Genomic DNA, 25,522 nt, shown 5'->3' on the forward strand with positions numbered 1-25,522 from the left:
CTACATACCAGGCACAATTGTAGTAAAGAACTTGCCCAGGCTTATATCATTAGTCACTGATGTAATTGGGATGCAACTGGCTATGTTCTAACTCAGGCAGGCTCTAAATTACACAAGACTGGAAAATTACTTAAGGCAGAAAGACCTTTTTTGAAGTTGAAATTTGGCTTGGACTGGGGGGAGCCCAGGTTTTTCCACTTACTAATGTGGGACAAGTAATGTCCTCTTTTCTGAGCCTCAATTTCCCCATCTTCAAAGTAAAGAGGTTGAACTAGGTGCTTGCTGTTTAAGGTTCATTTCAGATAAATGAGTCAGAACTTTAAATTCAGAGGGCATCTATTAAGCACTTACTATATGCAAAGGACTATGCTAGGTACTGAGAGTACCAGGACAAATGAAATCATCCCTACCCTCAAGGAGTCTGCACACATAATTATGACTTGATTTCATTCATCACCTCTCCATCTCCTAAAAGGCAGACTACAAGTCACCCAACCAGGAAGCCATCTGAGTGACATGTCCAAATGGTTAGTCTCCTTAGCTCCCTTGACACTTATTTCTCTTAATGTCTGTCCCTCCTCCCCATCATCACGCCTAAAGGCATCCTATAAAATAAGCTGGGGTTTGGGGGAAGTGCTCTGACAGTAGGCTCCGACCAAGGGGCTCTGATAAAGGTTTCTGGCATCTCTAAATTCTAAAGACCAATCAATGTGCCCAGCTCTTTGGGCCGCTGCCTCCCTCTGGCAGTTAAAGACCATGTATCCTTGAGAAAGCCTGACTCATGGCTCAATGATTTTTCTTCGTCTCTCACTCTGTGATGCCCTGGCCACTCAGCCCCTTTGTTCTTGTGGTTTCGGCCTGTTAGAGAGACATTTTCTTCACTGCTATTTTTTCTCTGGGAATGAAAACCAGGTTCTTCTGTTGAATATTCAAGAGCTAGAATGCTGTCATTTCTATTTATTTACTTATTTTCTAGAGAGCTGTTGGGAGGCTGCTACCTGTGTAGTCTTGAGTGATTGCTCACTTTTATGAAAGACATTATTTAGCATAGCTGGACCCTAATTTCTTTATCCGTAAAATGGGTGAAATACTTGAGCTATTGAACTCATAGAATTGTGAGGATTACATGAGATAGTATATGTTGAGATGCTTTGTAAACTGTCTAGTGTGTGGTACAGTGGGGGTGGGGATGAAACTCTAAAATCAGAGGACGTGGGTTGAAATCCCACCTTTGACAATTTACTGTGTGAGTGACCAGGAGTATGTCATTTAGCACCTCTGGGCCTCAGTTTCCTCATCTGTAAGGCAGAAGGCATTATACTAGAAGGTCTCTAACTTCCCTTATGATCCTATAAACCTCTCTTTCTATTAGTTTAAAGCCTTAAAATTTGTAACTTTGTCCTTATAGGCATTTTTTTCTCTACCTATGCATGTCCTGATCTCTGCATTCCCCTGACAATGATTTAATGAGTTGTGGCCAAGAAATCCATCACCTGGTTGCTGACCTCCTGATCCTAAAGCTCTCCTCAGTTAGCTAGGCTGGTCTTCATGTGATGGACACATTGCCAGGCCCTATTCAAAGCCTTTACAGCCCTGCCTGAGCTTGTGTTTGGCTGGCTGAACCCACATCTCATCCATACTATGAGGGACAGTAAAGAAGGATTTGAGTGGAAGCTGGTATAATTGTTATTGTTCTATTGACTGCATGCCAATTATTGTTATTGGAATAGAACCTGCTTCCATTTTTAGCTATTATTTTCAGCTTTATTCTGTCTAGCAGCCTGAGGCTGCTAGAGGGAAGAGTGGATATGTTTGGACATCCTATTCCAGTAACCGGTTCTCCAGCATGGATCTGAGGGGTAGGTGACTTACTGGGCCATGTTTGTCCACTGCTGTGAAGGAACAGAAGTCTTGATTGTCCTTCAGCTGCTGTGATTAAGCATGTCAGTAAGGCTGTTGGAGGAACTCTTCATATATTCTCTGTGCTGGTTTTTTGTTTCCTTAGGGGACAGTTGGTGCTTCAGGACCTGCCGGCCCACCAGGAAGCCCAGGAGTAACAGTAAGCCTTCCACTGCTGAGCCTTTCCTAGTCTGAAAAACAATGATATTGAATGAATTATTAAATTCCATCCATTCTGCCTCAATAACATCTCTCCCTTCTATCACCTCCATCCACTACTGCTGCCATCACCCTAGTTCAATTTCTCATCCCCTCTAATCAGAACTAATAGAACACCTATGAAAATGATCTCTCTTTCTCTGGTCTTTCCGTCCTCTAATTCCTCCCACATACCACAATTCATGACCCATTCCATCTTCCTAATACACAAGTCTGAATATATTCCTTCTTCACTTCAAAACCTTGAGAAACACCACTTTTCCTGCCAAGTAAAATATGAATATATACTAATCTTGGCATTCAAAGCCTGCCATAATCTAGCTCTAATTTACCTTTCTGACTAGGGTCAAGGAAGATGTCTTTGTTTAATTCAGTTTTGTGCAATACAATGGGAAGCAAAATGGATTTGAATTCGGAGGATTTGGTTGAAGATCCTGAAACCTGGCTCTGCTACTTAAAAACCTGGGTGATCTATAACAAATCATTTAATCTCTCTGGTCCTGAGTTCCTTTATCTGTAAAGTGAGTGAGTAGCTCTAATTCTCCAGTAAACTCCTTAAGCTTATAAACTGCCAATGAGTTGCCCAAGTGCAAATCAAGAACTAGGAAGAACTTCCTCACTGGGAACTTCCTAAGTTGATGAAATCACAGGTCCAGACCTAAAAAAAAAATACAACTATTAGAGATACAACTATTACTATCTGCCTTGGTTGGACCACATTGATAGTATGATGTTTATATCTGGAGGACGTATTTTAGGAAAGTTACTGATAAACTAGAGCGTGGCAAGAGTAGGACCACAAGGATAGTGAGGAAACTGGATCCCCTACCCCATGAAGACTGGTTGAAGGAAGAGAGATATTTACTGTGGAGAAGAGAACTTAGGGGTGACATTATATCCACAATCAATTACCCAAAAGATTGTCAGGTAGAAGATGGAATAGACTTGTTTTTCATGTCTCAAACAGGAACAATGGAGGAGCAATGGGTTGGAATTCCAGTGAGGCAGATCCAGGCTTGATAGAAAGAAAAAAAGTCTAACAATCACTGCTGTCCAAGAGTACAATGGACTGCCTACAGGGTTGCTCAAAACTGGTAGTCTTCAAGTATAGCTAGATGACTTTTTTTTTTCTTCTCCATCTATTTTTAATTTTTTTATTAATTTATTTTGATTTATCAACAATCACTTCCATAAGCTTTTGAGTTTTAAATTTTTCTCCCCCTCCTTTCCCACCTTGCTCTCCAAGATGGCGTGCAATCTAATATAGGCTATACATATACATTCCTATTAAACATATTTTCACATTAGTGACATTGTAAGGAAGAATTAGAACCAATAGGAGGAGCCACCAAAAAGAGGAAACAAAATAAAACAGAAGAAAAAAAAGGAGCAAATAGTATGCTTTGATCTGCATTCAGACTCCATAGTTCTTTCTTTGGGTATGGATAGCATTTTCCATCATGAGATCTTGGGAGATGTCTTAGATTCTTGCAATGCTGAGAAGAGCTAAGTCTGTCAATTTATACCAGGAATGCAGGGTTGGTTCAATATTAGGAAAACTATCAGCATAATTGATCAAATCAACAACAAAAATAACAGAAACCACATGATCATCTCAATAGATGCAGAAAAACTTTTGACAAAATGCAACACCCATGCCTATTAAAAACACTAGAGAATATAGGAATAAATGGAGTCTTCCTTAAAATAATAAGTAGCATCTACCTCAAACCTTCAGCAAGCATCATATGTAATGGGAACAAGCTAGAAGCATTTCCAATAAGATCAGGGGTTAAACAAGGATGTCCATTATCACTACTGTTGTTCAATAACGTACTGGAAAAGTTAGCTTTAGCAATAAGAGAAGAAAAAGAAATTGAAGGTATTACAATAGACAAAGAAGAAGCAAAGCTATCACTCTTTGCAGATGATATGATGATATACTTAGAGAATCCTAGAGAATCAAGTAAAAAACTACTTGAAATAATAAACAACTTTAGCAAAGTTACAGGATATAAAATAAACCCTCATAAATCATTGGCATTTCTATTTATTACCAACAAAGCCCAACAGCAGGAGATAGAAAGAGAAATTCCATTTAAAGTTATTGTAGACATTACAAAATATTTAAGAGTCTACCTATCGAAACAAACTCAGGAACTCTATGAACACAATTACAAAACACTTTTCACCCAAATAAACTCAAATCTAAATAACTGGAAAAACATCAGTTGCTCATAGGTAGGCTGAGCTAATATAATAAAATGACAATTCTACCTAAACTAATTTATTTATTCAGTGCCATACCAATTAAACTACCAAAATTATTTTATAAAGCTAGAAAAAATAATAACAAGATTCATTTGGAATAAGAAAAGGTCCAGAATATCAAGGGAACTAAAGAAAAGAAATGCAGGGGAAGGTGGCCTACCCATTCCAGACTTTTTTTTTTTTTTAAGGATGCTATCTCTACTGGAAATTCTTATCCAAATGTGCTTTGTCCTGTTTCTACAGTACTTCCTCCTTCCTCCCCCCCCAACTCCATCTCAGAGATACAGTAATTCTATTATGGACCTTTTCTTAGAAACCTTTTGGCTATAATGTCCTCACTTTTGTCACTGTGTTATATGTCATGCACTGTGCTAAGGACTGGGAACACGAAGACAATCCCATACTCTAATGAAGGAGATGATATACAAGCAACTATGTAAAAATAAGTTACACACAGGAAAACTTGGAGATTGTCTCAGAGGAAAGGCAGCAGGATTTAGGGGTTGGGAAAGGCTTCTTGTAAAAGGCAGCATTTTAGCTGAGACTTAAAGGAAGCCAGGGGAGCCTGGAGGTGGAAATGACGAGGGAGAGCATTCCATGCATAGGGGACAGCCAGTGAAAATGTTTAGTATGAAAATGGAGTGTCTTGGGGCAGCTAGGTGGTGTAGTGGATAGAACACTGGCCCTGGAGTCAGGAGGACCTGAGTTCAAATCCGGCCTCAGACACGTAACACGTACTAGCTGTGTGATCCTGGGCAAGTCACTTAACCCCATTGCCTAGCCCCGCCCCCCCCCCCCCAAAAAAAAGAAAAGAAAAGAAAATGGAGTGTCTCCTTCAAGGAATAGCAAGACCAATGTCATTGATCACAGATTATGTGGTGGGGAGTAGAGTATGAGAAGACTAGGAAGGTAGGAGGGGTTCAGGTTGTGAAGGGCTTTGAATGCCAAACAGTGGATTTTATATTTGACTCTGTATTGGATATGATGCTGACATGATCAGATATGCACTTTAGGAGTATTAATTTGATAACTGAGTGGAGGATGGATTGCAGTAGGAAGAGACTTGAGGCACAGAGGCCAACCAGCAGGCTATTACACTAGTCCACTCTGACAGTGGGGATTTCAGGAGTATCATAAGCTCTGGATTAAATGCATTTCCAAACATTTGTTCCTAAAGAGCCTATGGCCTTAATGTGCTGAAATCATTCTTTTCTAGAAAATCATAGCAATGTGAAAATAATGCAGCTGCATCTCGGGTCTTTTACAGGGTAAAGATGGTCCTCCTGGTCCTCAGGGCCCACCTGGATTACCTGGAATTCCTGTAAGTAGCATGTGATCATTTATTCCTTCTAAATCATTCAGGCTTTAGCACTAACATGGGCTATTGGATCAAAAAAAGTTCACAGTGGCCATGAGAGAAGGGAGGAATTTACCATGGAGACCTATGTTATATTCAGTCATTACTATTGGGGACTATATATCACATGTCTAAAGCTCTTGCGGGTTTACAAAGAGCCTTCTTCACAACAACCCTATGACCTGGAGCGTGCCAATATTGTCATTCCCAATTTCCAGGCGAGGAAACTGAGGTCTAGAGAGTGTGAAATAACTTGTCTAACATCATACAAATAATCGGTGTCGGACATGGGACCAGAACACAGGATCGCTGTCATTACAAGTTCCATGTTTAGTAAACCTTAAATTTCATTTTTACCTTAATGAGTACATAGATCCATAGGTTGTATGAGTACTCCTTTCAGTGGTGCAAATTGCGACTTACCCACTTCTTACCCTGTAACTATTGTCCTTGTGTCCCACTAAATCCTCTACTTAAAGGTCCTCCCAGCATCTTGGAGAGGTCCTTTTCTATGTTTGTTGGTATTACATGGTTATAATTAGAGCCCATTGGCTTTTAATTAGTTATCATCCACTCTAGATACATGATTGGCCTCATTCCTTTTCCATTCATCTCTCTAATAGTATCCTTTACCCTACCTTCCAGCACAGTTCTTCACTGATAATATGTTGCAGTCTATTCATGCCTCTCTCTATTGCCCTGTATGTGATATCTTTAGTTCTTCAGAGACTGTGGTTTTCTATGACCCATAGCCAAATAACCTTACGAGAAGAATATAGATATTTAAAAATATGGTCCTTTAAAATTACCATCCCATTCCCCAAAGATAATTCAATACCATCTTCTTCTGTTCATATTTTGTCCTGCTCTTTGTCCTAAAATATATATGTATATACAGAGACAGATGTGCACACACGTATATTTGTGTACATATATGTGTATATGTGTGTGTGTGTGTATATATGTATGTATATATATATATATATATATGCTCTCATGGAGCCTAAGGTGTAACTTAAGAGGATTAGACACACAAAAGTAAGTATGATAGCAAAGGGAATAGAATAAAATGTGCTCAAAATATTTTTCATTTATCAATAAATCTTTAATAAGCACCTGCTAGGTGCAATGAACTCTATACATGTGTGTATATATGTACACACACATACATGTATGTATACATGTGTATATGTACGTATATACACACACACATGTGTGTACTACACACACACATATACATATACATATGTATACACACACACACACATATGTCCTGATGTCTAAAGTCTGCCTAAACATATGTATTGATGAACCAGCTCTTTAGGTTTTGCATCTTACTGCATGGCATAGTCTGGACAATAAACATTCATCATCCATTTTGTTTTCCCTATGTGGATAGTAAGGTTGAATTCCTTTGAGTGATTATGGACCTCATTTAGGAGACTATGCAGTGTTTCAGTATATAATGATGTAATCAGTATAGTGTCCCTCTCAAACAAGAGCATCTGGAGGCTGTTCCATCCATCTAGAGCAGGGATTCTTAATCTGAGGTCAATGAACTTAAAACCAATCTGTAACTATTTCAATATAATTGGATTCCTTTGAAATCCTCTGTATTTTATTTGTACATTTTAAAGTGTTACTCTCAGAAGGCCCTCCTCATCTAGATATAGCTAAGCTTATCAATGTCCTTTCAAAAACAGAGAATTCAATTAGTTGTCTCTCTTTGTGGCCAGTCTATAGACTGTTGTTTCTGGCCTGCCCTACTTATAGAAAGTTCAGAGTGAAATCAATAAAATCAATTCTTGATGAGCAAGGTAGCACACAATGGTTGTCACACTACAGCCCAGAGCTTAAGTTAACAAAGTGGCTGACACTGTGGTGGAGCCGGATGTACCTGAGAATCGGGTCTTCAGGCCTTCTCCATCTTTATGTCAAAGCATCAGTGGTGAGAAACATTTTTACCTTATGTCCTATCACTTACTCGAGCCCCCAAATGAGAGTGTTGGCAAAGAGAGAAAAGAGAGGTGACAATCGTGGAGTTTTTGTTCCACATTAATTCAGTCAAAACACATCCATCTTTTCAAGGCCCAGCTTAACTACTCCTTTTTGCAAGAAGCCTGTCTTGGACTTCTCAGGCAAAAACAATCTAGTTCTCCAGTGAGTAAATGTAGATAGTACTTTGTGTTCTCTTAATAATACTTTCAAATTCTGCCTTGAAACACACATTGTGTTATGTAAATTGCATGCATACTTTATCTCCTCTACTAGACAAAAATTCTTTGAGGGCAAGAGTCCTTATGCTATCCACTTTTGAACGTACGTCATACTACATCATGCTAGATAGAATTCATTGTACCTAGTAGGTGCTTATTAAAGATTTATTGCTCAATGAAAAATGCTTTGAGCACGTTTTGTTCTATTCCACTTGCTATCATACCTATTTTTGTATGTGCGTAATCCTCTTAAGTTACACCTTAAACTCCATGAGAGCAGAAACAGGGTTATTTTTCAGTTTCATAGCCCCAGCACTGAACAGAGGACCCAGCACATAGCAGGTGCATAATAGATGCTCATTAAATTCATTTGATGCAGTGCTTAAATCTATGAACTATACACAGAATAAAAATATAGTCCTTGCCTTAAAGCAGCCTATAAGGCATCTACACAAAGAGGATTTAAACATATGAAGATTAACATTCAAAGAAATAATTAACAATTGAAAAAATGTCTGTGTCTATATAAAGACCAAATAGGTAATATAAGCTATTAAGTAATATGATATCAGGGACAAGAGAAATCCGCATGTGCTTAGAAAGCCTCATAGGAGGGGAGGGACTTTTCTCCTTTGACTATCAATAAGATTTGAGTCAATGGAAAAGAGTAGAAAGAGATGTCTAGATAAAAGAAATGTGTGAGAGAGGAATGTGCATTGTATGTCCAGTGGGGAGGGACAGTGAGAGACTAAGACAGATGATGTAATTATTTCTGATTAGCCATGCCATTAATAATCTATGTCACCCTGGACAAATCACTTACCCTTTCTTAGCCTCAGTTAACTTATCTATAAAATAAGAGAATTTCACTAGATAATCTCTAAGCTCCCTTCCAGACCTAATATACTATGGAGAGAAGGCTAGAAAGAAAGCAAAATGCTGGTGCTCTCTCCAATACTAGACTAAGGAGAATGGATTTTATTCCCAAAGTAGTTGAGAGTGTATATATGAAGGGTAGATTTTGCTAATGTTGGCTCTTTGATTTTAGATATTAATAACTGAAATTTATGTACAAAGATTTAAGGGTATATATTTTTAAAAATCTTACCAATATCTTTTTTTTCTATTTTATCTTCCAAGAAATTTATTTTCCAAGAAATCCTTCCCCCTGCTTCACCCAGACAGCTACCCCTTAAATCAAATATTTTTTAAAAGAGAGAGGAAAAGCATTTCAACAAAATTAACCATTGCATCAGTTAAACCTTAAGTACAGACAATTATTCCATATCTACAGTCTCCTACCTCTCAAGAGAAAAGAGAGGTACATACTCATATCTTTTCTTTGGGACCAAGGTTGGTCATTAAAATACAAACTTGAAATATAATTTGTTGCTATTGTTCTTCTCATTAAATTGCCCTGGTGCAATATTTTTTCCTGCTTCTTCTTACTTCACTTTGTATCAATTCATACAAGTCTATCCATGCCTCTTTGTATTTATTATGTGTTCATTGTTTCTTATAGCATAGTAATGTACCATTACATTCATATACCATATTTTGTCTAGAGATTCCACAGTCTTTAAGCATCTACTTTTTTTCCAATTCTTTGCTACTACAAAAAAGATTAAATATTTCTTTACATCTTTGATTTCCTTGGATTATATGCCCAACAGTGAGATTTTGGGGTCAAAAAGTGACATTTTCATCACTCTCATAACATCATTACAAATGAGAGGAGGAGTAGGAGGAAGGAGGAGGAAGAAGGAGAGGGAAGAGAGGAAGAAAAAGAAGAAGAAATGTGGTACATGAATATAATGGTATACCTATCAGATTGCCTAACATGATTGAAAGGGAAAGCAACAAATGTTGGAGGGGATGTGGAAAAATTGGTACACTAATTCGTTGTCGGTGGAATTGTGAACTGATCTAACCATTTTGGAGAGCAACCTGGAATTATGCCTCAAGAGTTATTAAATTGCCTATACCCTTTGACCCAGAAATACCACTACTTGGTTTATTTTCAAAGATGATTACAGAAAAAGGAAAAGAACCTATACGCTCTAAAATATTTATAGCACCTCTCTTTGTAGTAGCAAAGAACTGGAAATTGCAGGGATACCCATCAATTGGAGAATGGCTGAACAAGTTGTGGTATATGATTGTGATAGAATCCTATTGTGCTATAAGAAATGATGAGCTGAATGATCTTAGAAAAACATGGAATGACTTGCATGAAAGAAGAAGAGTGAAATGAACAGAACCAAGAGAACATTATATATGGTAACAGCAATATTGTTTCAAGAATGACTGAGTGAATAAGTCATTTTGACTATTATAAATACCTATATTAACTATGAAGGACATATGGAGATTAAGACACCATCTGCATCCAGAGAAAGAAGTGTTAAATAGAAGTATGTATAGAATAACTTTATATGCACACACATACACACACACACACACACACACACATACACACACACATATATATCTCCAACAATAGCCATGTCTGGGGGGGAGAAAGAAAAAGAAATGTATATGATAACTTTATTATATATTTAAAAGGAATACCAAGTTGTACATAATAGATTTGCAGTTTAATGTGCAATCATCTGTTTTGTTATACTGTGTTATGGAAATGCTTGTTTTATTTCATACATTTAAAGAATAAAAAAAAAGAAAGGGCGAGGGAGAAAGAAAAGGAGGGGAAGGAAGAGAAGAGTAAGGGAGGGGAGGGGAGAGAAGTGACTAGAACAGGAGCCTGGGTTTATCTGTGCATGCAGATAGGATATCAGCTAAGTGGTGCAGTAGATAGAGCACCAAGCCTAGAGTCAAGAAGACTTGAATTCAAAATAGGCCTCAGATACGTACTAGTTATGAGACCCTGGGCAAATCACTTAACTTCTGTTTGCTTCAGTTTCCTCATCTATAAAATTGAGGCAACAGTGGCACCTATCTCCCAGGGTTGTTGTGAGGTTTAAATGAGATAATAATTGTGAAGTGTTTAGCAAAGTGCCTGGCAGTTAAACTGTGGCATTTAAAAAAAGATTCCAGAAACATAGTTTCTGGGTAATTTAACAATTAATAACAAGATGGTCATTTGGCCATCTTTCTTAGACCAAAGACCTCTAAAGGCAGTGGGGTTATGGACTATATGGCCTTGGGACAGAAGGTGTTCTGCAGAGGTGCCTACTCAACTCTGACCTGTTAATCAAATGGGAGGTGGGCTATGTTGGAGTAGGTGACTTAGATCACTCAAATCTTGGTCAAAGAGACATCAATTTCCATATCACCCTTGATAATTAGGAGAATCAACATTTTCCTGACCTGTCTGAGCAGACACAATGAGCAGGAATATACCCATTAGCCTAAACTTAGAATTCCTTCTACTGTCTGATTAGATCTTGGCCTGGGTAAATCTCTAAGAGATTTCTGAATCTCTAAGATTGATTTCTGAATAAGGAAATAGAAAAGGGGAAACCTTGGTCCTGGTACAATAGTTATTAAATTTAAGAGAGAAATAATCATTTCTCACAAAGCCCTATATAGTAATAATAATAATAATAATATGATATGCATGATAATCCATGAAAGAAGACTTAGAACATTCAGTTAGACAGGTAGGAAGAGAATAAGAAGAAGAAAGTTTTGTGAAAATCAAGGGACATTGTATCTAGGAGGAGGGAATAGTCAACAGTGTCAAATGCTACAGAGAGGTCAAGAGGGACAAAGACCATTTCAAATTGACATTTAATCTAACCTGGAAGAGAAAAGGTGTCAGTCTGTCAGGAGATCTGTTTCCAAGAAGTTAAGAAGCGAGTAGAAGTTGAGAATGTGAAGGCAATGGGTATAAATGGTTTTTTCTAGGCTGTCATTGGCTTTGGAAGGGAGGAGCAAACTAAGATGAGTTTGAGTCAGGGGTGTGCTGGTAAATGTTTAAGAACAGTTCATTCAAATAGCGTTAAGTTTTATCTGCATCATTAACACTTTCTTAAATCTAGGCTCTTGGGGTAGGGGACCTGCAGCCACGAGGCCACTTGTGGCCTTCTAGGTCCCTGGGTGTAGCCTTTTGACTGAGTCCAAGTTTAGAGAACAAAACCTTTTATTAAAGGGATTTATTCTATGAAGTTTGGATTCAGTCAAAGGGCCACACTTTAGGACCTAGAGGGCCACATATGGCCTTGAGGCTGCAGGTTCCCCACCCCTGATAGACAATCAACAAAACAATATATCAAGCCCTGGGTTGTAGCATTTGATGATTTCTGAGGTGGAAATGTTCCTACTGAAAATTAAACCATATGGTTCTACAAGTTGGTTAGAACTGACTCCAGCACAGCCCTGATTTTAGTGTACTGCAGGATCAAGTGAAAGTTCTTCAAGGATGGAGGAGATCCAGGGATGTCTGTAGATCTCTTTGGAGGAAGCAGTGAATAAAGAGAGATTAAAAATATTGGAGTTTAATGAGCAGATTAAATCGTAGTTTTTGCATATTCGTATATTCTATTTCTTAGATTCTCTATATAACTTTCTTAATAATATCCCCCCAGAAAAAGAAAAAAAATAGTTTCTATCCTTCAGGCTTAACCTTGAAATTCTCTTATCTGCTAATTTTTAAGTTTCTTAAGGCCAAGGACCTTGTTTTATTCATATTTATAACTGATCCAGCTGATCCTAATAGAATATTTTGCCCAATAAATAAATGATGAATGGATGATCGTATTATATGATAAATGTAGATCCAGGTGCAAATCTATGAGAACCTTGTTAAACACAGCAAAATTCTGCCTTCCTCATAACCCACTCAGCTGATAGCACCTATGTGATGTTCTGGGCTCAAAGGCATCCATAAATTTCAGTGTGACTTTCTCTAAATGCTTCTTGCTGGCTTTGATGGGAAATCTGTGCTCACCCCTGCTGTAGAAATGTTTTGTTTTTTTTTTTTCAATTGCACTATTGTTCATGCTCTCCTTGACTTATCACTTTTCTAGCCCCTCTCTCTTTGCCCTCATGCATTCAGAAAATGTTTTGGAAAGCAAACTTTTAATTGAAAAAAAAATCAATAGTAGTTTTGTTAAAGACATCCTTTTTTTTTACTAGTGTGCTGGGGGGCACTCAATTCCTGGATATCTGCAGAGATACATTAAAACTATCCGGCAGAAGTTCTTGTTGGCAAATTAATGTGAATTTCCATGAGGAATTTCTATCTATTAGCACTAAGGAAACTAATTTTTTAAAAATATTTTTATTGCTATCTTTTGTTTTCAGATCAACTATTTTCCCAGAAAATCTTTCCTATATCCCTGCCTCATCCCAGAGAGCTTTCATTATCACAAATAATAAAAAATTAAAAAGAAAAAAAAACATTCAGGGAAAATCACCTACTAACATTATCCAAGTCTGATATGTGAAAAGGGCATTTATTTAAATGAATTAGATTAAGAGCAAATGACTTAAGTGTCAGATTTCCTTTTCATGTTTCACACACTTTTCCCCAATCCATAGCACTGTTTAATAGGCCAACATATGTTTTACAATAGAATCCCTCCAGGTCCTCTGGTCCAGTGCTCCATCCACTGTGGCCACCAAGCTTCTTTCAGTAGTCCTGTGAGTAGCTGACTGTCATAAACTTGAAACAAGATGCCATGTGTGTGGTTCTACTTTCCTGAATTATGTAAAATGTCCAAAGATTTGAGTTGACCTAAAGTCAATGAGTCAACCAACAAACTGTGTTGATACTCTGCCTGTGTATCTGACACTGTGCTAGGTCCTAAGAATACAAAGACAGGATGAAACAATCCTTGTTTTCAAGGAGCTGACCTTCTAAGAGGGTAACAGCAAGTATGCATAAAACTACAGAGAACAAGAAAAAAATAAATAAATACAAGGTATTTAAATGAAAGATTGTAACAGTGGAGTGGACCAAGGAAGGTTCTGCATCTTGAAGAATAAGGAGAGGGATTCGATGAGGCAGAGGAAGGCAGGGAGTGCATGCTAGTGCGTGACTCCAAACAGAGGTGGGTGGGGAAGGAAGAAAAAGCCATTAGAAGATTCCTCAGTCATCCGCCTCTGGGTCTTCTGGTTGTATGACCACAGGCAAATAATTTAATCTCCTTATGCTTCAGTTTCCTTATCTATAAAATGGGAATAGTAATAAGTATAGTAACCATCACAAAATGCTATTTAAAGGAGAATCATGTTAAATGACTTTAACAAAGCATTTTGTAAATTTTTAAGTCCAATTCAATAGACAATTTTTAATTGGCATTAATTAGGAGAAGCTAGGTGGTACAGAGGATGGATCATAGGACTTGGAGACTTTAATTCAAATCCTGCCTCAGAAACTTACTAGTTCTGTGACCCGGGGCAAGTCACATAGCCTTTCTGTTTCCTCATTTGTAAAATGGGGATAATAATTAGCACCTACCTCATGGGGTTATGGTGAGTGTCAGATGAGTTTGTCTATGTAGAATGCTTTGCACAATTGCACAACAATTTTGCATTACATAAATGCTATTTATATATTAATTAGTGCTCTGTTGGTTGTTCTGTTATAAAGGATAATGGTTTTTTAACCTTGTTCTTGTCTTTGCTGAACACTATCATTCCTTGAAAATATTAACTGAGGTGTTTGGATAATGCGCCAAAAGACACTGGTTTTGGATTCGGAGGACCTGGTTTGAGTCCTGGCTTGGCCACTTGCTTATTTTGTGACTTGGTTAAGTCACCCCAAGTTTGAATAATAGAATTAATAATAATACCTGAACTACCTATCAACACCCTTTCCCATATTGTGAGAAACAACTTAGTAACATGTATTAAAAATACTTTGTACCCTTTAAAAGTACATTATTAGTATATATCATTATTATTACAATAAGGGCTTATTGGTTTTAAACATTCCTGCATAATCCAAGCTTACTAGTTCTTAGTGGGTAGTGATGGCTACTATTTAAAAACAAAAGTGAACTTCATGTTAAAGAACCAGTGATTATATTTGAAAGCTGAAGATTGATCCTAATCAGGAATCTTTTTAATTCACTTCCTATGTCTCTTAACTTTCCCTAAGCTTTGATTTATAGTCATGATATATCCATGTCATGTTCATCTCAACTGATACAGAAATGAAGTTAGATTGCACCCCCATCTTTATGAATATAAGTCAGATGTCAGGTAAATCATGGCATAGCTGAAATTCTAGTATTGACATAAATAAACAGGAATCTGGGTGAGGGTTAGGGGGTAAGGATAGAAAGGAAAGAAACATCTTTTCAACCTCCCTCTCATTGTCTTTTTTTTTCTTTTTTGAAAAAAATTTTGTTTAAAATTATTTTTAACATTCTTTTTTTTTAATTTGAGTTCTAGATTCTCTCCCTTCCTCTCACTCCTCCCCCACCCAGTGAGAAGGCAAACAATATGATATTAATTATACATGTGAAATCATGCAAAATATATTTCTGTATTAGCCATATCGCCAAAAAAAGAAGCAAAAAAAAAATAAAGCAAAAAAATTATGTTTGCACTCAGAGTTCGTCATTCTCTCTCTAGAGGTAGATAGAATTTTTTTTTGAGTCCTTTAGAACTGTTTTGGATTGCTCTGTTGATCAGAGTAGCTAAATCTTTCAGTTGATCATCATTACAACATTGCTGTTACTGTGCACAATAAACTCCCAGTTCTTACTTGACTTTGTATAGCATCACTACATATAGGTCTTGCCATGTTTTTTTTTCTTTTTTCAAAGTCAACTGCCTTGTCATTTCTTATAGCACAATAATACTCCTATCACAATCCTATGCCATAACTTATTAAGCTATTCCCCAATTGAACAGCCCCTAAATTTCCAATATTTTGCCACCACAAAAAGAGTTGCTATAAATATATTTGTACATATAAGTCCTTTTCCTTTTTCTTTGGTTTCTTTGGGGTACATACCTAGTAATAGTATTTCTGGGTCAAAAGAGTATGTGCAGTTTTATAACCATTTGGGCATAGTTCCAGATTGTTCCCCAGAATGTTTGGATCAGTTCATTACTCCACCAACAGTTTATTAATGTACATATTTTCCCTCATGCCCTCCAGCATTTGTCATTTCTGATAAGTGTGAGGTGGTACCACAGAGTTATTTTAATTTGCCTTTCTGTAATCAATAGTGATTTAAGACAATTTTTTCATATGACTATAGATGACTTTGATTTCTTCTTCTGAAAACTGCTTGTTCATATCCTTTGATCATTTATCAATCGGGGAATATATATGTAAATTTGACTCTGTGTTGTTCAATTGTTTCAGTCATGTCTGACTCATTATGAACCCATTTCCCCATTTAGTATTTTCTTGGCAGAGATACTGGAATGGTTTGCCATTTCTTTCTCCAGCTCATTTACAGATGATGAAACTGAGGCAAACAGGGTTAAGTGACTTGCCCGTGGTCACACAGCTAGTAAGTGTCTGAGACCAGATTGGAACTCATGAAGATTAGTCTTCCTGATCCCAAGCCCAGTACTCTATCCACTGCACCATCTAACTGCTCTCAAATTTGGCTCAGTTACCTATATACTTGAGAAATGAGGCCTTTATCAGAGAAACTTGCATAAAATTTGTTGGTATAATTTCATTATCTGTGGTACGTTTTAGCAAAATGTAATTCCCTGATTATCTCCTTCAATTAGGTCTGTTTTTGCTTTTGCTTTGTCTGAGATCATGACTGGCACTCCTGCCCTCTTTGCTTCAGCTGAAGCATAACAGACTCTGTTCCGGTCCTTCATTTCAACTCTGTGTGTGTGTCTTTCTGTGTGTCTCTTGCATGCAATATAATTGTTGGATTTTGCTTTCCAATCCATTCTATTCTCTGCCTCCATTCTGTTGGTTAGCTCATTCCGTTCATATTTACAATTACGATCACTTAACTCTACATTTCCCTCCAACCCATTTTCTTCTGTTTATCTTTCTCTCTCTTTTTATCCTGTCCCTCTTCAAAAGTCTGTCTGGCTTCAGACCACTACCTCCCCCAGTCTGTTCTCCCTTTTAATTCCCTCCCCCTCCATATCTCTTACCCCTTTCCCTCATATCTCCCTATGGGATAAGATATATTTCTGAGGGTGTATATACACTCTTCCCTTTTTGAACCAGTCTAATGGAAGAGAGGCTCCATCCCCCCATTTTCCCCTGTTCAATAAAAGTTCTTCCTTGTATGCCTCCTTATATGAGAAAGTTTTTCCCGTTCTACCTCTGCAGTCCCCCTTCTCCCTTTTTTCTTTTATTTTTCATAATACCTCAAAGTATGAAGCAATGAGTAATAATGCATAGAGTATTAAGGTTTAAGAAATACTTTACGTGCATTATCTCATTTGATTCTCAGAACAACCCTGTGAGTTAGGTGCTATTATTATCCCCATTGCAGATGGGGAAACTGAGGTTCAGAAAACTGTTTTGATTCACCTAGGGTTAGGATTCATCTACAGCTTTCAGGTGTCTGAGATATCATTTGAACCTCTTTTGAAGTCTAACTCTCTATCCACTATTTCATGCTTCCCCTCTTCTCTTTTTCTTTGTGATGCTAACCTCTTTGTTTCATTTCCAGGGTGAAGAAGGGAAGGAAGGTAAAGATGGAAAGCCAGGCCCCCCTGGAGAACCAGTAAGTAACTGAATTATTTGGCAACATGAGTCACTGGAGTTAAGTAGAAATAGCACACTTGGTTATTGTAAATTTTGTGGAGGGGATTTCTGCTCAGGAATTGCTTAGACCAGAGGTCCATTTGCTCTCTGATATTCCATGATTCTCTAAACAAGTCATATTTACCACACTGGCATATGCCCCACTCTCCCTATGAGGCTATCGTATGCAAAATGAACAAACAGAAAAGAGACTCATAAGAGTTGAAAGTTGTTAGATACGTTTGAAATCATACGGTCCAACCCTATTCCTTTCCCACCCATTTTAAAGAGGAGGAAACTGAGGATGAGAAATGTTAAATGCCTTATTAGAGACAGCTAGGTGCTCAATGGATAAAACACTGGACCCGGGACCAGGAAGTTCTGAATTCAATTCTGGCCTAAGAATTCAAATCTGGCCTCAAATTTTAAATAACTTTGCTAGGTTAGAGGTGTCAAACTTCTTCCCTGAGGGCTGCATGCAACTAGCAAAACTTCTGAGTGTGACCCAAACCAGATTAAAATGTAATTGAGAAGTATTTAACAAAATAAATAAACTAACCATAAATAAACTAACTAAAACAAAATAAACTATGTGACCCTGGCCAAGTCACTCTGTCTGCCTCAATTTCCACATCTATAAAATGAGGATAATAATAACATTGCCCTCCAGGAGTTGTTATAAGGATCAAATGAGATAATTGTAAAGCTCTTACCACAGTGCCTGGCACATAGTAGATGCTTAATAAATGCGTATTTCCTTCCTTATTCAAGGTCAAACCATGATCTTGGTAAATCTAGTTAGTGGTAGAACTAGGCCTGGAATCTTGGTCTCATGGCCTGTGGCCTAGTGCTTTTTGCGCTTCACCACATTGTCATTAGGACTGGACCAGTAAAGCACCAGTAAAAGGCAATGAATGATGGCAGTGATCCAAGGCTGAGGCAAAGCTGGGTATAATCTAGCTGAGTATTATCCTTGACATGACAAGGGGGCTAAAGTTCAAGAGAGGAGGACAGTGTAGAGTTGAATTGGTTCACCCAGAGGTCAAGATGGGGAAAATAAGAGAGAGTAGTTAGAGTAGGGGAGACGGGCTCTAGAGAGAATTGAGGGATCAAGGGATTAGAAGTCATGATGTGGACAAATAGCAGAGTTTTGTAAGGAAAGTAGAAGAAGAGGTGAAAAGCCAATAGATTATGGTTGGATAGGGGGATTTCAGAATTCTCCAGCATAGAGATGGGTACTACATTTGTGGGTGATGGCAAGATCAAGGGTATGAACATCTTTGTATTCATCTGAGTTGGGATAGAAGAGTCACTCATGAGAAGAGAGTAGGTTGAAGAGCTGAGAGAGTGGCTGGGGTGTTTGAGGGACAATCAATATATAGCTTGAAATCCCTTAGAATGAGGGCAGCAGTTGGGGAGGAAACACTGTGAGCCAGGTATCAGGTAGCAAGTGTCTGAGGCTGGTTTTGAACTCAGGTCTTCCTAACTGCGGGCACAGCACTCTATCCAATGTACCAGTTTTAGGAAGACCCTGGGGCCTAGAAAGGTGGGAACAACTTGCCTGTGGCCAAGCCAGGACTGGAATCATAGGATCTTTGTGTTCAGGATGAAAGGAGCCTCAGGAATCATCTAATCCAACTCCCTTGCTCTATAGATCAAGAAACTAAGACCCCCAAATACTTTTTTTTTTCCAAATACATACATTTTTCCAAATGATTTCACAGTAATTACTAAAAATATCCTTGTGTAGAAAAAATAATTGAAGAAAATGGTGTTTAGAGATCAAATATTTCCCCTACCTTTTCATGGCCCTGCCAAATTTTGTTGAAAACATTTCATTAGGTACCCATTATGTGCAGAGCTTTGTGCTATATGGTAGGGGGGATATAAAGGTAAGTCAGTCATGTCTTCTGAATTCAAGGAGCTTATAGCCTGGTAAGATGCATAAGAAATGTAAAGAAATATTTATAATTAGAAATAGCATGAGACAGGAAAAGAAATAGCTATATTACTATAGAGCTAGAAGAGAGCGTGGAAGTCATCTAGGTCCTAATTAGTGTACATAATGGCAGTTAGGTGGTGTAGTGGATAAAGCACTGAGCCTGGAATCAAGAACGCATCTTCCTGAGTTCAAATCTGGCCTCAGATACTTACTAGCTATGTGAACCTGAGCAAGTCACTTCACTCTGTTTCCCTCAGTTTCCTCATCTCTAAAATGAACTGGAGAAAGAAACGGCAACCTACTCCAGTATTTTTGTCAACAAAATCCCAAATGGGGTCACATTAAGTCAGATACAACCAAAATGACTGAATAACCATGACCAAAAGTGTGAATAACAAATCTGTTAGGTGGTCACATTCCCATTGACCTTGAACCAGTTGCCATACTTTGAATATTTATAACTTCCAACAGTAAAAATTCAAATGTATTCAATCACTTCATGGGATTCATTATTCACACTAATCAGGACCTAGAAGGGAAAGATGACTTCTGACTAAGGAGATCAGGGAAGGTTTTACTGAGCAGGTTTTGAATCAGAAATTGAAAGATGGGTAATATTTCAACAGGTGGCAATAGGGATAAAGGGCATTATATATTAAAGAACAAGGTGAGCATAGGAATGAAGGAAGCAGAGCATGGAATGTATACAAGGGACAGGAGCTGGCTAGTCATTTTGGGTTTGTATTTAGTAAATATGGGACAGTGATGGAGAAAAGATCTTCATTTTTTTATTTAAAAATGTATTAAGTACCTACTGTGTACAGAACACTGTACTAGGCAGCTCATGTAAAAATGAAAATCAATTCAGACATTCAAGAGGCTTTTAGTCTAGTGATATGGGAGATGCAACATAGAATGTAGACAACTGTAAAGCAAGTTAGACTATGATTAAGTGCTATTGGGAAGGTCACACATAGAGGAATAAGAGATTAATGGAGGGAGAGATCATTTCTGACTTGGGTGATAAAAGAAGGTTTCCAGAAGGAAGTGGCACCTGAGCTGGGCCTACAAAGAAGAGAAAAATTTCAATAGGCATGGATACGTGATGATGCTATTATTGATAAGGATAGTTTATCCCAATTGCCATAGAAGCAAAGGGTTTATAAATGCTATGGTATGAATTCCTTTCTCTCCTCCTTCTGTCCCCTGTCCCTTCAGGGTACTTCAGGAGAACCAGGCCTTCCAGGACAAGATGGTGCCAGAGGACCACCTGTAAGTACCAAAATATTTTGTCTATGGTAAATCTTATTTGACAAGTTGAGTAGCATTGGTAGACACTGGCATTTAATGACAAAATAAGCCTTATTCTCTGAATGTCAGGTTGGAAATTAGGTGTAGATAAATATTTTAAGGAACATTATGTAGTTTACATGAGCAGAGGGAGGAATGTGGAGAATTATATCTCTCATTCTAAGCACATGTATAAGATGACATCACATTTATCTTAGTAATAGCCATGTCTATTTATGCATAATAGAATGAATGGTTTCCACTGGGACATGTGCTTCCATAGCTGCAGAGTTATAACCAAGATTTCAAAAATGAGGATGGGGAATCAGAGACAGAAGATGTTCGTAATAAGTAATTTATCAGGGTCAGAGCTCACAGCACCATAGAGTCAAGGTCATGTAATCTTTGAAATTTAGGTGTGGAATAGATCTCAAAGATACTCTAATCCAATTTCTTCACTTGACAGTTAAGAAAACTGAAACCCAAAGCAGTAAATGGATTTGCCCAAGGTCATACCTTTAGTTAAACAGCTAGGTGGTACAATGGGTAGAGCATTAAACTTTGAGTCAGGAAGACCTGAGTTCAAATCCTGTCATAGGCACTTATTAGCTATGTGACCATGGGCAAATCATTTAATTCCTGTGAGCCTGAGAGTCTTCATTTGTGAAACAGGGATAATAGTTGTATTGTAAGGACAAAATGAAATGATGATGATGATATTTAACATTTATAAAGCACCTACTATGTGTCAGGCATTGTGCTAAGTATTTTACAATTATCCCATTTGGTCCTCACAACAACCTGATGAGGTAGGTACTATTATTATTACCATTTTATAGTTGAGAAAACTGAGGTAAATTGAGGTTAAATGACTTGCCCTGGGTCACACAGCTGGTAAGTGTCTCAGGCTAGATTTGAATTCAGGGCTTCCTAACTACAGGCCTAGTACTCTATCCACCTAGCTATATAAATATTTCTTATTGTTGTTGTTCAGTAGTGTCCCACTTTTCATGACCCCATTTAGGGTTTTCTTGGCAATGATGCTTGAGTGGTTTTGCCATTTCCTTCTTCAGCTCATTTTACAGATGAGGATACTGAGTTAAATGACTTACCAGGGTCACAAAACTAGTAAGTGTCTGAGACCAGATTTGAACTCAGGAAGATGAGTCTTCCTGACTTCAGGCCAGCACTCTATCTACTGCGCCATATAGCTGCCCTTATATAAATGTTAACTATTATCATTGTTGTTATTGTTATCATTATTATTATCCAGTGGCCAAGGAGCTATTGAAGAAATGAAAACAGAGAAATCCTAGGATAGACCTAGAGTTGGAAGGCGTTTTAGGCTTTGTGTTCTCCAGCCACTTCCTTGAAGTCCTTATTTCATTTTACATCCAGATAAGCAAATAAGATGAAATCTGATCATTGTTGCTTATCTCTTTTCAAGTCACCTTCCTTTATCGAGAAACCTTTCACATTCTACTCTTAGAATCTTGGATGTAGTAGAAGAGTCCAAGAGCAAGGTGGAAATAATTTGGCTACTTCAACTGTCCAGATGCTTGTCCTACATTCTTCTAGCCCAGAAAGGTTTTCTGAGTTGTATATGTGTGTGTATGTGTGTGTCTGCGTGCTCTTGCAGAGACACCTGACCTCCACCATGACTGTAAAGATATAGGGTAGGTTTGTGTATTGCCCCATGATATGTCTTTGTTCTAAGAGGATGATCCTTTGCCTTGAGAGATTCTATCACTAACTGTCAGAAGGGAAATGGACCAGGCCAGTATAGGAAAAGCCAGTATGGTGGACTGGTTAGGTATGACTAAAAAAACTGGGCTCTGACAAGGATAAGAGTAAGAAAGTAAATGCCCACACATATACTATAAGAATTTCTTCCTCTCAAGGAATTTTTTTCCTGAAAATTTTAATTCTTTTTCTTCTAGGGATTCAAGGGACATACAGGAGACTCTGGTCCACCTGGCCCTAGGGTAAGTCAATCACTTGATATTAGAATTACAAATGGGCAGACTCTTGTAAAATCCTCAAGCTCAGTCTTTCTGACTCTGGCTAGAACTAAACCCAGTCACCTCAGACTGTTTAAAATCCAGTTCCTCTTGTCAATTAAGTATCTTGTCATTCCAGAAGGTGACAGTGGGCTTTCCAGTATAACTGGTTTCATAAGATCCCATATCTTCTCTGCCTGGTTCTTCTTGATGTCTTGTTTTAAAAGACAGAGTTTGATATAAGAATGAATCCAGACAAATAGAGACTTTGTCAACTATGGTGTTTATCAGTGATATCAAGTAACTACCACATGTGCCTGGCATAGAAATGGGCATATAGTATGTGCTCAATAAATATTGATTTATTTATTGATTGGAAAACCACTCATTGAGAAATACCATATTATTTTAGTCAACAACACTACCATCACCCTTAATTTCAAATAAATTGAATAAGTATACCTTGAGCACCAACTATATACATTCAACAAGAATTTATTAAGTATTTATTATGTACCAGGTACTGTGGAGATGCTACAAAACCAAAACAAAACAGTTCCTCTCATCAAAGAGCATGTACTCACATGATAATATGTGCCTCTTTGAGTTTATAGACCATCCCAAAGAGCAGTTTTTAAGCTTTTAAAGCTTGGAACACCCTATATGTAGAATAGACACAAAATGAATTTAAGGTAGTTTGGAAATGGAGTGCACTCATAGTTGGGGTGTGGGTGAAGGATAAAGAAAGGCTTTGTGGAGAAGCTGGTACATGAGCTGAGTCTTGGGATTCTGAGACTTGAAGGGAAGCATGGAGCAAAGTTGATGAAAAGGTAAAAAGACAGGAAATGGAAGGAGTATCATGTGTAAGAAGCAGTAAGTAGGACTTCCTGGTCAGCTCACAGAATGCTTGAAAGAGAGTCATGTGGGAGAAATCTGGAAAGGGATGAAAGTCTAGGTTTCAAAAAGATTTAAATGCATACAGAGCAGTTAATATCTGATCTTACAAGTAATAGAGAGCTACCATAGTTTACTGAGTAGAGAAGTCACACAAAAAGACCAGTGCTTTAGGATATTTATTTTGGCAGCTCTGAGGAAGATAGATTGGCCCTGGGCTAGAATAAAACAATGGAAAGTAGCATAATCTTTGTCCTCAAGAGCCTACAGTATCAGACATGTACACATATAAATATAAAAGAAATGATAGATGTAAAAGAGAGAGCCATAGAAACTAATACTAGTTCTGATACTTGATAAATCCTCAAGCCCCAGCTACCAGGATAAGGACTTACTATTCAACAATTGGTAGCACAATTGAACACCAGCATGGATAAAAATTAGATTTAGAGGAACACTTCACGCTTTAAATGATGATAAGCTCCAGATAAACAAGTGATCTAGATAGAAAAGATCACATCATAACGAGATTAGAAAAAATATAGGGGGAAATACCTATCAGATCTATTGGATAGGAGAAAAGCATGTGACTCAATAAGGCATGGAGAGTTACAGAGAAGATATAAAGGATAATTTTGATTATTTCATAATTGATTACATAAAATTAAAATGTCTTTACACAAACAAAACAAAGCTAAGATTAAAAGGGAAGAAATCAACTGGGGGAAAATCTTTGCAGCATGTTTCTCTAATAAAGGTTTTATTTCCAAGATATATAAGAAACTGATTCAAATTTAAAAGAATGAGAACTATTCCTCAATTAACAAATGGCCTGAGAATTTGAACTGGCAGTTCCTAAGGGAAAAAAAAAATCCACGCTATATATAGCCATATGAAAAAAAATTTAAAAAAACAGAAAAGAAAAATGCCTTGTCCCAAATTGCTATTAATTAAAATGCAAATTAAAGCAATTCTGGGCAATTCTACCTCCCACCTGTCAGCTTAAGTGACTTTCCCAGGGTCACAGAGCCAGTAAGTGTCTCATGCTAGATTTGAATTCAGTTCTTTCTTACTCCAGGTCCAGCACAGTAGTCAGTGCACCACTCAGCTGCCCCAATAATATGTAAATGTTTATAATGTAAAACCAAAGCACATTAATAAAATTTCAAAAAAAAAAAAGAAATTGATGCAAAAGATTTGAAAAGGGAGAGATCTTTTGCAATCAGAAAATCATATGAAGATCAATCAAAGAGCTAGGGAAATTTAGCCTAGACAAGAAAAGACTGAAAAAGAGCTAATGGCTACCTTCAAAAATAAGCCTTGTCAAGTGGTAGAAAGTTCAATTTATTCAGCTTTGTCTCAAAGGGCAGAGCTGGGAGCAATGCATGGTATCTGCAAAGAGGGAGAGAAGGAAGTGATTCAGTATTTATATAGCACCTCCTATGTGCCAGGCAATGTGCTAAACACTTAATTTTTTAATTAAATTTTATTCTTTCCTAATTACATGTTAAAACAATTTTTAACATTTTTTAAAAGTTTTGAGTTCCAAATTCTATCCCTCCCTTCCCCTCCTCCTCCCTGAGATGGTAAGTAATGTGATATAGTTTATACATGTGCAATCCTATAAAACATTTTAATATCAGTCATTTTTTACAAGAAGACTCAAATAAAATAAAGGAGAGAGAGAAAGAGAGAGAGAGAGAAAAAAAAGGAAGAAAGAAAGAAAGAAAGAAAGAAAGAAAGAAAGAAAGAAAGAAAGAAAGAAAGAAAGAAAGAAAGAAA

At 37.5% G+C, this 25,522-nt stretch overlaps 1 protein-coding gene across 1 annotated transcript in view; it reads left to right on the forward strand.

Annotated features, from left to right (window-relative positions):
• COL22A1 (collagen type XXII alpha 1 chain) overlaps nt 1-25,522 on the forward strand; it is a 523,255-nt gene that overhangs the window by 463,991 nt on the left and 33,742 nt on the right. The window contains exons 48-52 of the mRNA XM_027845270.1: nt 2,006-2,059; nt 5,657-5,710; nt 17,541-17,594; nt 20,775-20,828; nt 22,787-22,831. Of these exons, the coding sequence (XP_027701071.1) occupies nt 2,006-2,059; nt 5,657-5,710; nt 17,541-17,594; nt 20,775-20,828; nt 22,787-22,831 (261 nt within the window). The remainder of the gene's footprint in view (nt 1-2,005; nt 2,060-5,656; nt 5,711-17,540; nt 17,595-20,774; nt 20,829-22,786; nt 22,832-25,522) is intronic.

The sequence above is a fragment of the Vombatus ursinus genome, unplaced genomic scaffold (assembly GCF_900497805.2).
Source record: "Vombatus ursinus unplaced genomic scaffold, bare-nosed wombat genome assembly UNPS02005236.1, whole genome shotgun sequence".
NCBI classification, from domain to species: Eukaryota; Metazoa; Chordata; class Mammalia; order Diprotodontia; family Vombatidae; genus Vombatus; species Vombatus ursinus.